Below are 16,349 nucleotides of genomic sequence, written 5' to 3'. Positions count from 1 at the left end.
CTAGGTGATCTACCGGTCTACCTCGGGGCACCCCACACTGACAATCCCCCCCCCCCCCCCAAACAATGCAGCCTCAATATCTCTTTGCTCATCGCTGGGGGCTTAGCAGATCATTTCAGTCTTTGTCCCTGCTCAGTTTTTCTTTCATTTTTTTATCTGTTTATTAAGTTTCAATCTGGAATGCAGGGTTTACTTGAACATCAATGATTTGCGATTCTCAACTTCAGATAACAGAACTTAATAATTCATAGAAAGCAGATCATATCATCCGGTCAAGGTTTACTTTCCATAATACGCATTTTCAACAATTACAAGGTTGGATATGCAGTAAGATACAGATTTACATATATTGTGATAATTTAACACACATATCAAACAATATGTTATGATTCTGATTTTGTCATATTAGCCCCACCCCCTGAGTTATAGGGCCTGTTCATCTCCTGCTTGGTGGAGTGATCGGAGGGTGGTCCCTTCATATATGGTCTAACATTCACTTTCTAACTTTGACTCATTGCTCTGTGTTGGGAGTTTCAAAGCCCAGGATTATCCCTGATCATTTCCTCTTCACCATTGAAGTTGCACAGGCCATCCTCTGCCTTCAACCTCTCCAGTCTGTTTGATGCCCTCAGGCTCGCTCAGCCACAGGGACATATATGGAGAATCAAGAGGTGAAGGAGAACTCGCAACACCTCAGTCTGTGTCTAGGACTTTAAAGTAACCAGACAATATTGTGTTTGGGTTGGACTGCTTGGGAGGCAGAATTCTTAAGGATGACTCACCATGGACCAGATCTCCTTCAGGGAGTGACGGCCTCTTGGACGTTTTGGCCATGCCCCTCCAATGAACTGTTGATGACGTGCTTGGCAGTTCAGATGTATATTATTGTAGTTCACTGAAAATTGCCTTTTCTGTACTTGGTAACAGTCTTTGTTGATTAGTTAAAGCAGGCTCCCTTTAAATGTGGTTAGCCTGTGATTTTTCATCACACTCTTAATTCACTAGCACTAAAAAAAACAAATTCCTGCCATTTGTACACTTTCTTAATTTTTTTTCTTTTATATAGCTGCTAAAAACTTTAGAGTTTTAAATTTTTTTTTTTTTCCCCTTGATATATTATTAGATGTTTAACAAAAATATGCAGAGCATGTTGACACCCAGTTGTGGGTATATTGTTTGTTGAAATGAAACTAAATGTATTTTTGCTATGTCCCCTAGCCACCCAGGACCTATTCAATTCTTGCTTGTGTAAGCTTTTTTATTCTTCTGTGTTTAACTCCTATGTGTATTTTGCTGACCGTGCTGTGACAGACAGTGTGGACCGAAATAGTAAGACAAAATCTGAAATGGAAATGAAAGGTCTTCTTCCCCATAATATTACTAAGATAATATTATCTGTTTCTATATTTCGTATAGCAATTGGCAACCCCAGAGGCATTTTCACGGAATCCCTCTAGGGTATGGGAGTTCTACCACTACAGACGAGAGTTGATGCTCAGCAAAAGTCCAAATGCAGCCCACGTTGCCATTGCCGACTGCGAGGCCCGGCTAAGCAAGCAAGGAAGGAAAGTTGTGGTAGTCACTCAGAACATTGATGAGCTCCACCGAAGGGCCGGGTCCAAGGACCTCCTTGAAATCCATGGTAAGTACACCAATTCTGCCTAACCGCATTATTTAACAATGTGTTGTGGTCAGTCAGCATATATATTCAGATTATTGGCTCTTGTTTATCAGTAAGATTAAAATAAGACAATGGAAAGCAAAGGCACAAAAAGCACCCACAAGTTTAATTTTTCTACAAAAAGTAGACATTTGATTTCAGTGTGGCTGAAGAGAAATCGTTGACGGTTTTCTTTGGTTAGGGTGACTTGTGTACAAATGGTTCGACGTCAGGTTATTGTGCACAGTAGCCCTGCAATTCTTTCCTCACATTTCTGCAGAATCTTAAAGAATATTCTTTCCAACGGTTCAACCTGCATGCATGTCATTTAGGAACGTGGTGGGAGATATTTGCCTAAAAGGACACATATTTTTCTTAAGTGATAATATCATTTGAAAAAGAGTGTGTGTGTGTGTGTTGCATTGTATGTCTTCTGTGTTATGGTTTATGTTTGTAGGATTTCATAATCTTTAGCATTCAAATCAGACAGTCTAAAGGATTTTAAAGAGGCTATGCTTCAGGGACAGGACAAACTCAAGAAGGGGAAGACAAGCCATTGAATAAGAAGCAAGCAAATGAAAGTGACAATAAAGCCAGCTAACTGTAAGCAATGGCTGAAAGTTCACAACTGGTCTTGTGTAACCAGATTGCCTGAGCTGTCTGTTTGGTAAGACCTAAAAAGGGCTGGTAGAGCACTGTTCACCCACTGTTTCTCTCCTGAAGCCATGAGTAACACTGGCAGTGTGATGGGTAGCCAAGGACAAGTCGGAGGTTACACTTACGACCCCTAAATATATAAATCACGTGGTATACTACTGCATAATGTGTTCTGCTCCATTCCTATGTTGTAAAAATCTAAACTTTGTATTTCAGGCAGCTTATTCAAAACTCGATGCACCAATTGTGGAAATGTGGCAGAGAATTACAAGAGTCCAATATGCAAAGCTTTAGAAGGAAAAGGGTAAGTATACTTCCAATGTTCTTGGTACTGTTTATGGGCCCTAAGTACAATTTTAGAGCACTCTGAGAACATTTACAAGAACATATTGCTTGAATAAAATACCCAAACTGCAGACGTGATTAATTTAATTTTCACTTCGCCATGCATTTACTTAGAGGCTTGCACAATATTCTACGAAAGTTATAAAAAGATTACTAGCATTACCATAATACTGAAATTGCCTTGTACACCTGTGTCACACTGTACGATGAGCCACATTTAGTATCCTGTACTTAATCCTGTCAGCAATCGCTGAAATGTTCCTTTAAGGAGAATGACACATGTTCGAGCATTCTCGTGATAGATAGTGACTGACGAATGAGTAGAGGTTTATTCCACTTTCTGAACTCTATACAGCATTGCAGTCTTTTGACTTACCTGTGACTTACCTGCAGGAAGCATGTCACTTGTTACAAGAATTACCATGAAAATAGTTGATTTTCTAGCACTCGCTGGGTACAAACATTCCTGGCCACTTTATCGTACAGCTAAGGCACCTAGAAATCCTCATAAGGTAAGTTTGAAGAGATACAATTCAAAATCTATTGGCCTTCCAGACTAACCTCCTATTCTGGAGGGATTGGGCGGAGGTTTTTTCTTGACCATGTCAATGATCGGCTGTCCAGAATGTGCTGATGTCCGTCTACAAATGTTTCACCCCTATGTAGCCAGGTTTTGTTAAGATTCAGCACGTTACTTCCGGTCTGTGTTCACTCGTTGGCTGTCTTCATTTGAAACACTTCTGAAATGAGCTGAATAATCACACCGTTCACGTCTTGCTTAATGAAAGGGACATATTTAATAGACGTTAAAACGGCAAAATAATCATCCCAGCACCGTGCGAGCTGTCATCCGCTTTCCAGCTCCAACCAATTTCCAGCCCTCCCACAACATTCTATACCCCCTCATAAACATTCATGCAGCAGCTAAAAGGGGAAAACAGACTAGAAATACATCGCAAGATACTACATTTAGTTTTTCCTTTTTAACAAAAATTTTGAAAAAAACAAAACACAAAAACAATAATACTTCCTTATTGGTACCTCAAACTAGACTATGAGTACTAACACTTCTCCCCCAGTTCCTAATGGTATCTCAAAGGAAGATTATGTGTTTTAACACTTCTCCTAACCAGCGTTTCAAGCAACATTGAACCAGCATCCATGGGAACTTCTGTATTTGCCACATTATTTATGCCTTTGCAACTTCGAGAACCTCTGTAACCTTACATTCTGTCCATTGTCACTCTGTGGGTCACCACCCAACACATCATTGGTGCCCATTGCAATTTTGGACTCTTTCCCCACATTCCACCAGTTCCGTCCATTCACGCGACTAGCATTGCCATACACTTTGTCCATCCTTAATGGGAATAGTAATCCACCATAACATAAGCATACTGTAACTCAGGTGCAAGTGAATTGAAAGGCCCTATTAAATCAATGCCAACCTTTTCCACGGGCCAGAGGGACACTCAATAGGTTTCAACGCAGGAGTTGATGTCTTCAGTGACTTATCACATTGAGCACAAATTGTTCAATTAGCAACTAAAGCTTCAATATCTTTGTCCATTTGCGGCCACCAATAGTATTCTCTCACCCTCCTTTTGGTAAGTGTGGAACCCAAATGCCCTTCATGTGATTTTTCCAAAATGACACTTCTAATAGATCCTGGAGGCACTGTCTTATCATTTCTCAAAAGCACCATGTCCTCAATAGTTAACTCATCCATCACCTTTAAAAAAAGGTTGAGAACCTAAATCTAAACTCTTTTCATGAGGCCAACCTTCCTTGACATAAATCATGACTTTAGACAGAAGGGCATCATTAGTAGAAGGTTGTTTCCATTGCGCCTCTGAAAACAATCCTGTTCGTTCCAACTCGATAGCAGCAATGAAACAATCTTCTTCCTGAATAAAGTCTTTGCATTCATCTTTTTCTTCAACTGGATGCCCGAAGAGATAATCTGCTCTCACATTTTCCCACCATAAATGTGTATAACAGAAAAACAAACTGTAATAAACTGGCTGCAAATCTTGCAAACCTTAGTGTGCTACTTCTAACATTGGTCCCATTGAGGATTGAAACCAAAGGTTTATGGTCGGTTTGCAACAAAAAGTGTCTTCCCCACAGATAGCATTTAAACTTTTCAGTGGCCCACCAACGTGCCAACAAATCTTTCTGAATAGTGTATTTCATTTGATCTAAGAACTCTAGATGCAAAACCAATGGTATCTAAACTCTGTATTGTTTTTCAGCAAATTCGAAATTGGTCTGACCAAAATAGCAAAATTCTCAATAAATCTTGAATAGAACTCACAGAGCCCCAGAAAAGACTTGACACCGACTTTGCCCTGAGGTGCAGGAGCCTTCACAATCGCCTCTACAAGACCAGGTTTAGGATGCAAACCTTCTGCCGTAATGACATGACCCAAGTATTCTACCGATTGCAAAAACTCTCTTTTTAAAACAACACCTGCATCATCAAACACTTTCAGAACCTGACCCAAAATCACATCATGTTCATGGCGATAACTCTCATGAATCAAAACGTCATCTTGAACGATACACATCTTCTTAATGTCTTTAAATAAAGTAGCCATTATTCTTTGAAAGACTCATGCTGCCGATGATAAACCAAATGGCATATGGAAGTATTGATCAGTCCCCGAAGGAGATACAAACGCAGTATAATGACATAAATCAGGTGTCAGTTCTACTTGGTGGTAGACCGAAGCCAAGTCAAGTTTTGTGAAAACTTTTGCCCAGGCTATGCAAGAAAGCATTTCACTGATTTTTGGCAGGGGATGTGAGTCTACCCGGATCTCACTGTTGAGAAGCCCTCAAGTTGATGCACACCCCCAACTCTCCGTTCTTCTTCTTTACTACCACCAATGGAGACAACCATAATGAGGACTCAACAGGTTCAATGATACCTTTCAAACGCAACTCCTCCAACTCTTTTTCTAACTCATCTTCGACACTGAATGGTACACCTCTCAATTTATACTTAATGGGAATGGCATTGTCTTTGACCTTTATTTTGTGCTTAAAACCTTTTATTTTGGCCAATTCTCCGAAAAAACCTTAGGAAACTCATAAAGCAAATTTTCAATATCAGTGGAATCTCTTATTACTGTAACCTGCTCACACGTACCAGGACGTAACACCATTCCGAAAAGGCCTTGATGAAACCACCCCAAAATATTCAACCCTTTGACCGCCACATATACCTTCCCATAAATCCGTCGCCCCCTGAATGCAAGAAGGTCTTCAAAAAATCCCAAACGATCAATCCTCTTTCCTTCATAAGAAACAGGTGATCTGTCAGGTGAATTCAGCTTACGCGTACCCCAATTTTGTTCAAACAGTTCCTGATGAATCATAGTGATTCTGGCCTCAGAATCTACTAACAATCTTAAATGTTTCTCACCAACTTGTACTAAAATGTATGGATCAACACAGTGTTCCGGATTTCCACTTTTTACATTACCATCGTCAATAGACAACACCATGTCTTGCATGTCATTCATCAGATCATCCATCCCATCCTCACACTCTTCAACCACAGGACTAACATTACAGTTTTCTGATGGATACAACTACCTGTGGATTCCTCACCTAATGAATACTCCCATGGCGCCAGCATTCAACGGAAATCTTCTTCCTAGTCTCTGCACGTCGACGAGGACGTCACTCTAGCCCACGCGACGCCGTCTGACGTCATACAGGCAATAAGAGGTCCTCGACGACGTGCAGACGTCAGTTCCCTTTTTTCCGTGCATTCGAAACGGTTATCTTCGAGGGAGCTACTGTTACTTTAGTGGTTACAGTGTGTTTTCTGCTGCGTAGTTCTTCTCTGCGGTAACAATGTCTCAGAGAAAGTCGGGTTTCAAGCCCTGTCGAGAGTGTGGGGGCAAGATGTCCGTTACGGATCCTCACTCCGACTGTCTCTGGTGCTTGAGCTCCGATCACGACGTTGTGACTTGCGATTCATGTCAGCACATGAATCCGAAGGCCCTCAAGGAACGTGAGGCTAAATTATTCTTGGCGAAGTCGAAGAGAAAGGAAAAACATCACAAGAAGTCTTCCTCGCCAAGGTCTCATCGGCGTCATCGAGACTCCTGGCGCCGTAGAGATTCACGGCGTCATTCAGTCAAGGAGACTCGTTCGAGGTCGCCTTCGGCTCGACGTCGGAGGACTTGGGAGGTCAGTCCCACGGTCACGCCGCATCCATCGACGCCGTCACCGACTTCGCCTGGACAAGCGTCTGTGGTTGAGGTGATGCAGCCTCTTGGGATGTCTCCGGCGTCGAGGCCGGCGTCGGGGTCACCTTCGATCCAGGCACCCCAGTATCCGGCTTTTCCAGCCCCTGGAGCCGATAGTACCGCATTTCTGAATGCGATGTATACCATCTTTCAGCAGATGGCTCCAGGAGGTGCTCTGGCTGGTCCTTCGGGGCCTTTGGCCTTTTCATTGGATGATCCTGCGCCTCTTCGGCCGGCACCCTTTATGCCCTTTCTCCCTTTTGGGAATGTGGGCTCGGCGCCGGTGTCGGCGCCGGTGGCCGCTCCGGTGGCTTCAGAGGGATTGGCTCCGGATGTTTCCATCCCGTCGACGTCGGGATTTCGTCCTGTGACTCCGGTGGGTCCATCGGCTCCAAGATCCCTTTGTCCTGCTCCTTCATCGGCGACGAAGCTGTCTGCGGCGCCGGATGCGGCGTCGGATGCTTCTGGAGATCGGCGCCGATCTTCGACTTCGGCAGAGGCCATGTTGACTCCGCGCATTGAGCAGAGACTACATTCAAGGAGGCGTGCTCTCCGTATGTTGGAAGAGCAGGAGTACCAGCGAGTCCTGGAGGAAGGAGAGGTTGAGGACTCGGGTGATGGACTGCATGGTCTGGATACGGCCAGTGGGCTGGATACTTCCCCTGAGTGGGACCTTTCATCTCCAGGGGAGTATACGGAGGAGGCTGCTTCCTTTCACGCGGTGGTCAGGAAGGCGGCTAATTTTCTGGGCCTGCCTTTGCCGGTGGCAGAGGCGAAGCAAAATTTATTGACGGAGGTGCTGCATCCGGCCTCTGCTGCAGCGGAGCCTCTCTTGCCGTTTAATGAGGCTTTGCTTGATCCGGTGTTGGAGGTGTGGAAGAAGCCTGTATCTTCCTCGGCAGTTCATAGGGCTGTGGCCAGGAGATATCGGACTGCACCATCTGACCCTGGCTTTCTTTCAAGACACCCTACGCCGGAGAGCTTGGTGGTACAAGCCTCCTGTTCTTCAAAATCAGCGCCTGGATCCTTCCCGACGGTGCCAGGAGACAGGGACTCCAAAAAAACTGGATGCGCAATCCAAGAAGATATTTTCTTCTTGCAGTTTGGCGTTGAAGGCCACCAACGCAACTTGCATTCTGGGGAGATATGTCCATGCTCTTATGGATGATATTTCATCTTCTTTTACGGAGCTTCCCCAGGGACTCTTGGATTTTGTCTCAGGCGCCCAGGCTGCCGCAACCCAGATTATCCAGTCTGGACTGGACACGACCGACTCGGTGGCTAGGGCGATGGGCACGGCTGTGGTGGCAAGGAGACAGGCCTGGCTCCGTAATTCAGGGTTTTCTGCAGATGTTCAGTCGACCCTTTTAGACCTCCCGTTTGATGGGGACAAACTGTTTGGAGCAAAGGCAGATTCGGCCTTGGAGCGATTTAAGGAGAGCAGGTCCACAGCCAAATCGTTAGGGCTGCAAGCTCCTTCTTCCTCTGCCTCTTCCAGATTTTTCAGGTGGTTTCGTGGATTTGGGCGTGGCTCTTCCTCCTCTTCCTTTCGGGGGAGGTTCCAGCAACCCGCCTCTTCCCACCCCTATAGATCATTTAGAGGGAGAGGTAGGGCCCGCACCAGAGGAGCCTCTCAACAGCACTCTGCTTCTTCCTCGTCCTCTGGAGGGGTGCAGCAGGGAAAGCAGCCTTAGGCTTCCACCATTTCCCACTCACTCCTCTCCTGTAGGGGGAAGATTACGGCATTTTCTCCACAAGTGGGAGACTATTACAACGGACACTTGGGTTATCAGTATTGTGGGAAAAGGCTACACCCTTCCCTTTCGGGAGTTTCCGCCCCCCTCCCGCCCCGCCCATCTTATTGTTCAGAAGAACACCTCCTGTTGCTAGAACAGGAGGTTCAAGTCCTCCTTTCAAAGGGCGCAGTGGAGTTGGTTCCAGAGCAGGAAAGGGGTCAAGGTTGTTACTCAAGGTACTTCCTGATTCCCAAGAAAGATGGTCGGTTGAGACCGATCCTGGATCTGAGGATCTTGAATTGGTTCCTCAATCAGGAAAAGTTCAAGATGCTGACCCTAGCACAGGTGCTTTTGGCGTTGAACAAAGAAGATTGGATGGTGTCTGTCGACTTGCAGGATGCTTATTTTCATATCCCGATACTCAAGTCGCACAGGAAGTATCTCCGGTTTGTGGTAGGGTCGCAGCACTATCAGTTTGCGGTCCTCCCGTTTGGTCTTACTTCAGCACCTCGAGTCTTCACGAAGGTGATGTCAGTGGTTGCGGCAGAGCTCAGAAGGAAGGGGATAGCAGTATTCCCTTACTTGGACGACTGGTTGATCAAAGCCAAGTCCCCGGAGCTTGTGTCGTATCATCTGCAGTCAACAACCCAGTTGTTGTTCGACCTGGGCTTTTCGGTGAACGTGCCCAAATCTCACCTGGAGCCCTCTCAGCGCCTCCTGTTCATAGGGGCAGTACTGGATACAACATTGAATCGAGCCTTTCCTCCGCCTCAGCGGGTTCAAGATATTCAGGAATTGGTTCCAATGTTTCGAAATGGAGCGGTAGTTCCAGTCCTCAAGGTCCTTCGTCTGCTCGGTCTGTTTGCCTCCTGCATACTGTTGGTCACGCATGCTCGCTGGCACATGAGGGCTCTTCAGTGGTGCCTCCGAAGGCAGTGGTCTCAACACAAGGGAGATCTAGAAGGTGTGGTCAAGATCTCCAGAGATGCTGCTGTGGACTTGAAGTGGTGGATTGCGAGCAACAATCTTTCACAAGGAAAGCCGTTCGCGCATTCGCCACCAGTGGCCACGGTCATAACGGATGCTTCCACTCTAGGGTGGGGAGCTCATCTGGGGGATCTGGAGATCAAAGGACTTTGGTCTCCAGAGGAACAGAGGTTTCATATCAATCTGTTAGAGTTACGGGCTGTACGTCTGGCTCTCAAGGCCTTCCTCCCTTCCCTTCGTGGTCAGTCGGTACAGGTCCTGACGGACAATACTACCACGATGTGGTACATAAACAAACAGGGAGGAGTAGGGTCGTACCTTCTCTGCAGAGAAGCTCTTCGACTATGGTCCTGGGCAAAGGACCATCAGATTTGCTTGGTAGCAAATCATCTGGCCGGGGTCTTGAATGTACGTGTGGACAGTCTCAGTCGCCAATTCTCGGCCGACCACGAGTGGCGTCTCCATCCAGATCAAGTCCGTCTAATCTTCCAGATGTGGGGGTTTCCTCGGATAGATCTGTTTGCCACTCGGGAGAACGCGCATTGTCCGTTATTCTGCAGCCTCCAGTATCCGGTGCAGGGAGCACTGGGGGACGCATTTCTGATAACCTGGTGCGACCAGTTGCTTTACGCGTTTCCCCCCATACCCTTGATTCCTCGAGTGTTGAGGAAGATTCGCCAAGACCGGGCTCAAGTCATCTTAATAGCTCCGGATTGGCCAAGGAGGGTGTGGTACTCCGACCTTCTCCAACTCTCGCTGTGCCCTCCGCTCCGTCTCCCTCTCAGGGCAGACCTCCTCTCGCAGTCGCAGGGGCAGGTTTTACACCCCAACCTCCAGAGTCTACACCTACATGCCTGAAGATTGAACGGGGCAACCTGAGTTCCTTCTCTCTCCCGCCTGATGTAGTGGATGTTATATTAGCGGCCAGGCGACACTCCACTAAATCTATCTACGCTAATAGGTGGTCTAAATTTGTTATCTGGTGTGGAGAGAGACAGATTGATCCCTTACATGCTCATCTGTCAGATGTTTTGTCTTTTGCTCTGTCTCTAGCGCAGAAAGGTTGTGCAGTGGCTACCATTAAAGGTTATTTGTCTGCCCTGTCAGCCTTCATTTGTCTTCCAGATCAACCATCGTTATTTAAATCCCCTATTGTTCTCAGATTCTTGAAAGGTCTTCTAAATAAATATCCTCCAAAACCATTTGTGATGCCTCAATGGGATTTGTCCTTGGTCCTCACTTTCCTTATGGGGTCCCCTTTTGAGCCTATGCATTCTTGCCCATTAAGGTATTTGGTTATTAAAACAGTCTTCCTGGTGGCTATAACATCTGCAAGGAGAGTGAGTGAGTTGCAGGCCTTATCGGTAAAACCCCCTTATACAACTTTTTATGGGGATAAGGTGGTGTTGAGGACCAAGGCTGCTTTCCTCCCGAAGGTTGTTTCACCCTTCCATTTGGCCCAGACAATTACTTTGTCCACGTTCTATCCTCCGCCTCATCCTTCAAAGGAGGAAGAGAGACTACATCGATTGGACCCAAAGAGGGCGTTGAGCTTCTACATTGATAGAACGAAGGACTTCAGGCTGGAGGATCAGCTGTTCATCGGATACGTGGGCAAGAGGAGAGGAAAGGCAGTCCACAAGAGAACACTCTCCAGGTGGGTTGTTCTTTGCATTAAAATCTGTTACTCTTTGGCAAAGAAGGATCCTCCTGATGGCATTAGAGCTCATTCCACCAGAGCTAAGTCGGCCACTACGGCCTTGGCTAGAGGTGTTCCTGTGGTCGACATCTGCAAGGCCGCAACTTGGTCGTCCCTTCACACTTTTGCGAAACATTACTGTTTGGACTCTGAGGTCAGAAGGGACGGCCATTTTGCACGGTCAGTGCTGCAGGATTTCTTGGTTTGACCATACAGGCACCCTCCACCGGGAGTGGTACTGCTTTGGGACTCTATTCATTAGGTGAGGAATCCACAGGTAGTTGTATCCATCAGAAGAACGAGTTACTTACCTTCGGTAACGACTTTTCTGGTGGATATATTAGCTACCTGTGGATTCCTCACGGTCCCACCCGCCTCCCCGTTGCCTTTCTGGTCTTACCAAGTAATCCTTGAGTGCGCTCCTCTTGGTATTCAAGGTTGCAATAGATGTTGTATATATGGATACTTGTGTATCTTTATATGTATATATATATGTATATATCTTGTGTATATACATGATTTGCATATATTTGTTTAAAAAAAAAAAAAAAAAGTTATATTAAATTTACAGCCATTTTATTGCAATGTTGTGTATTTTACAATGTTATGGGACGTTGCCTTGCTCTTTCATTGCATTGGGTTGTTGTTCTCATGCACGTAAAAAATGTTGGTACTGACGTCTGCACGTCGTCGAGGACCTCTTATTGCCTGTATGACATCAGACGGCGTCGCGTGGGCTAGAGTGACGTCCTCGTCGACGTGCAGAGACTAGGAAGAAGATTTCCGTTGAATGCTGGCGCCATGGGAGTATTCATTAGGTGAGGAATCCACAGGTAGCTAATGTATCCACCAGAAAAGTCGTTACCGAAGGTAAGTAACTCGTTCTTGACGCCCGATACTTTGACCTACTTTGGCAGAATGACCAGTTTTCCCACACAGTCTGCATTGAAATTTTTTCGCCGGACACAATTTCCCACTTTTCTGATGTGGCAGGTACCCACACTTGAAACATACATTAGTTTGTTTTAAAAAATCCTTTTGTTTGATATGTTCCCCACTACTAGATAACACCTTAGTCATTTTACATTTGTCATTCCCTCTTTGAACCACATAAACTCGATCCCTATGTACATGTTCCAATTCCTTTGCCGATCTAATTGCTGTTTTGATGCTCTTAACGAATCTAATAGTGTCACTTAATGATGGGTATCCCATGGACAATAACTTTTGTTTGATGGATTTATCAGAATAGTGACAAATAAACTGATCCCAAATTAACTGATCTGCAAAAGCCTCAAAACTGCACTCCGATGATAGTTTCCTTAACGCAGAAATGTATGTATTTACTACTTCTCCACTCTTCTGTTCCCTCCTGAAGAACTTATGTCTTGCTACCACCAAACTAGGTGGAGCATCAAATCTGGTAACCAGTTTTTTTAACGCTTCTTCAAATTCATCTAGTTCTTCTCCCTCTTACATTTGAATTTCCGGTAGATGTTTGAAAACTGATCTGCCTTCAAAACCCAGGGAATGCAATAACAAAAACTTCTTCCTTTCTGCCCTGAATCTTGAAGCACCCTATGACACCTAAATATGTCTCAAAAGCATCATACCACTGCATTCATGGTGTAGCTGGCTCACCTGGTGCTTCTGAGAAAGGAGGTGGAGGATTCACTAATTGCATGTTTAAATCTGAAACAGAACTCGCACTAAACCCGAAGACTGGAGCTGCTTCTGTTAAACTAACACTGAACCTGTAGACTGGAGCTGCGAACAGGTCAAATATCCAACATGAAAGAGGTCTGTCAAAATGAAAAGTGATGTTTGAAGTATCACTGGAGAAACTTGAAGATGTGGTGTAATCCACAGGAGTACAAGGTAAATGAACATAGACGGCGTGCTAAAGTACATATAGATGTTTCTTCTTGGCGTAAAAACACGTTAGACAGTTATTTCAAGTTCAGGGTAACACATAACAGCTCCGTAGCTTTAAAATCACCACCACGTTTACATATGAATGAAGACAATATCTTCATTCACCACCTGTGGAAAAAGAAATGGACTGAATAAATCCAGAGAAGCATTGCACAGGCTCCAACGAGGAGTGACCACACCTAACAACTTTGTCCTGGCACAGCGCTCATTTGAGAAGTCAAAGAAAGCGAGGCCTCCACAACCCTTAATGGCTCACAAGGTTTTGATCTCTGTGTAGGCATGCGCTACACGACGGTGTTGCCAGGTAAGATTCCTTGCTGGGGTGAATCAGCTCCTCGCCAAATGAAATGAGCTGAATAATCACACTGTTCACGTCTTTCTTAATGAAAGGGATGTATTTAATGGAAGTTAAAACGTAAAAATAATCACCCCAGCACCGTTCGAGCTGTCATCCGCTTTCCAGCTCCAACCGATTCCCAGCCCTCCTGCAACATTCTAAACCCCCTCATGAACACGCAGGCGGCAACTAAAGGGGGGAAACAGACTAGAAATACAGGGAGTGCAGAATTATTAGGCAAATGAGTATTTTGACCACATCATCCTCTTTATGCATGTTGTCTTACTCCAAGCTGTATAGGCTCGAAAGCCTACTACCAATTAAGCATATTAGGTGATGTGCATCTCTGTAATGAGAAGGGGTGTGGTCTAATGGCATCAACACCCTATATCAGGTGTGCATAATTATTAGGCAACTTCCTTTCCTTTGGCAAAATGGGTCAAAAGAAGGACTTGACAGGCTCAGAAAAGTCAAAAATAGTGAGATATCATGCAGAGGGATGCAGCACTCTTAAAATTGCAAAGCTTCTGAAGCGTGATCATCGAACAATCAAGCGTTTCATTCAAAATAGTCAACAGGGTCGCAAGAAGCGTGTGGAAAAACCAAGGCGCAAAATAACTGCCCATGAACTGAGAAAAGTCAAGCGTGCAGCTGCCATGATGCCACTTGCCACCAGTTTGGCAATATTTCAGAGCTGCAACATCACTGGAGTGCCCAAAAGCACAAGGTGTGCAATACTCAGAGACATGGCCAAGGTAAGAAAGGCTGAAAGACGACCACCACTGAACAAGACACACAAGCTGAAACGTCAAGACTGGGCCAAGAAATATCTCAAGACTGATTTTTCTAAGGTTTTATGGACTGATGAAATGAGAGTGAGTCTTGATGGGCCAGATGGATGGGCCCGTGGCTGGATTGGTAAAGGGCAGAGAGCTCCAGTCCGACTCAGACGCCAGCAAGGTGGAGGTGTAGTACTGGTTTGGGCTGGTATCATCAAAGATGAGCTTGTGGGGCCTTTTCGGGTTGAGGATGGAGTCAAGCTCAACTCCCAGTCCTACTGCCAGTTCCTGGAAGACACCTTCTTCAAGCAGTGGTACAGGAAGAAGTCTGCATCCTTCAAGAAAAACATGATTTTCATGCAGGACAATGCTCCATCACACGCGTCCAAGTACTCCACAGCGTGGCTGGCAAGAAAGGGTACAAAAGAAGGAAATCTAATGACATGGCCTCCTTGTTCACCTGATCTGAACCCCATTGAGAACCTGTGGTCCATCATCAAATGTGAGATTTACAAGGAGGGAAAACAGTACACCTCTCTGAACAGTGTCTGGGAGGCTGTGGTTGCTGCTGCACGCAATGTTGATGGTGAACAGATCAAAACACTGACAGAATCCATGGATGGCAGGCTTTTGAGTGTCCTTGCAAAGAAAGGTGGCTATATTGGTCACTGATTTGTTTTTGTTTTGTTTTTGAATGTCAGAAATGTATATTTGTGAATGTTGAGATGTTATATTGGTTTCACTGGTAATAATAAATAATTTAAATGGGTATATATTTTTTTTTGTTAAGTTGCCTAATAATTATGCACAGTAATAGTCACCTGCACACACAGATATCCCCCTAACATAGCTAAAACTAAAAACAAACTAAAAACTACTTCCAAAAATATTCAGCTTTGATATTAATGAGTTTTATGAGTTCATTGAGAACATGGTTGTTGTTCAATAATAAAATTAATCCTCAAAAATACAACTTGCCTAATAATTCTGCACTCCCTGTACATCGCAAAATACTACAACTTCCTTTTGACCTGTGGAGCTGTATTTTATTCTGGTCTCTGCATTTCTCCATTTTTTCTTCGAGTTGTCCCTTTTTGAAGTCATTGAGACCACAGTTGTATTTCTGCACAAGTGTTGTGATTTTTTTTGGGGGGTCTGGGTTGCATATATCGAACACACTTTTTCATCATGTAACACATGAACATAAGGTCGAGAATATTCTCTAGATTTTAGTGTGCAACTCGGCTTTGAAAACAAATTGAGGAGTTGCAGCTTGAGGCAAATCTAATGCAACTGCCATAGTCTACGTGTGAGCGTGTATCACTGAAATTGTATTAATTTACCTCATGGAGAGTTTTCACACCTTCCTTCACTTATCTTAGTTGATAGTGTGGAAACGCACACCTATTTTGAATATGAATCTACTTGCATCGTTGGCATGGCACTGAGGTGACTGCTGCAAGGACGAAGGAGAGGGAACCAACCCACGGTGTATCGCTTTATACAAACATGCACTGGTAAAGCCCATAGCTCTGGCCTTGGCAGTCTGGTGCCCTAGTTATTTGTTTTATGTTGTTTTACAAGCATATACCACAAAAATGAATAGGAAAAAAAGAAAGACCGCAGTTGCCTAAAAAAGGCTGCCGTGCTCTTACAATAAAAATATGATCATTTTTAAATGACAGGCCTGTCAGTTTTGCCAAGACTAAATACCACCTAACGAATCGCCCAAATACCAGGCTGCTCCAAAATGATGCTACTTATACACTTTATAACAACAACTTCATAAGTGAAATAGAAAACAAATCATCATTTTAACTTCGGGTGGCCAGTTTAAATAAGCAGCTAATGTTTAATATTCACATAAAACACACTTTACGCTAGATGCATCACTGAAGACAGATTAACTATTTTTCAGTGTATTTAATGTGTACAGGCTTTGTGTAGTC

At 44.6% G+C, this 16,349-nt stretch overlaps 1 protein-coding gene across 2 annotated transcripts in view; it reads left to right on the top strand.

The window, feature by feature from the left end:
• SIRT5 (sirtuin 5) overlaps window positions 1–16,349 on the top strand; it is a 126,103-nt gene that overhangs the window by 68,495 nt on the left and 41,259 nt on the right. For both annotated transcript variants that reach the window (XM_069218120.1, XM_069218110.1), the window contains exons 4-5: window positions 1,417–1,642; window positions 2,534–2,621. In XM_069218120.1, coding sequence (XP_069074221.1) covers window positions 1,417–1,642; window positions 2,534–2,621 — 314 coding nt within the window. The remainder of the gene's footprint in view (window positions 1–1,416; window positions 1,643–2,533; window positions 2,622–16,349) is intronic.

The sequence above is a fragment of the Pleurodeles waltl genome, chromosome 2_1, assembly GCF_031143425.1.
Source record: "Pleurodeles waltl isolate 20211129_DDA chromosome 2_1, aPleWal1.hap1.20221129, whole genome shotgun sequence".
NCBI lineage: Eukaryota > Metazoa > Chordata > Amphibia > Caudata > Salamandridae > Pleurodeles > Pleurodeles waltl.
Note: the sequence above shows the minus strand (reverse complement) of the source record. Positions and strands in the feature narration are given on the sequence as shown.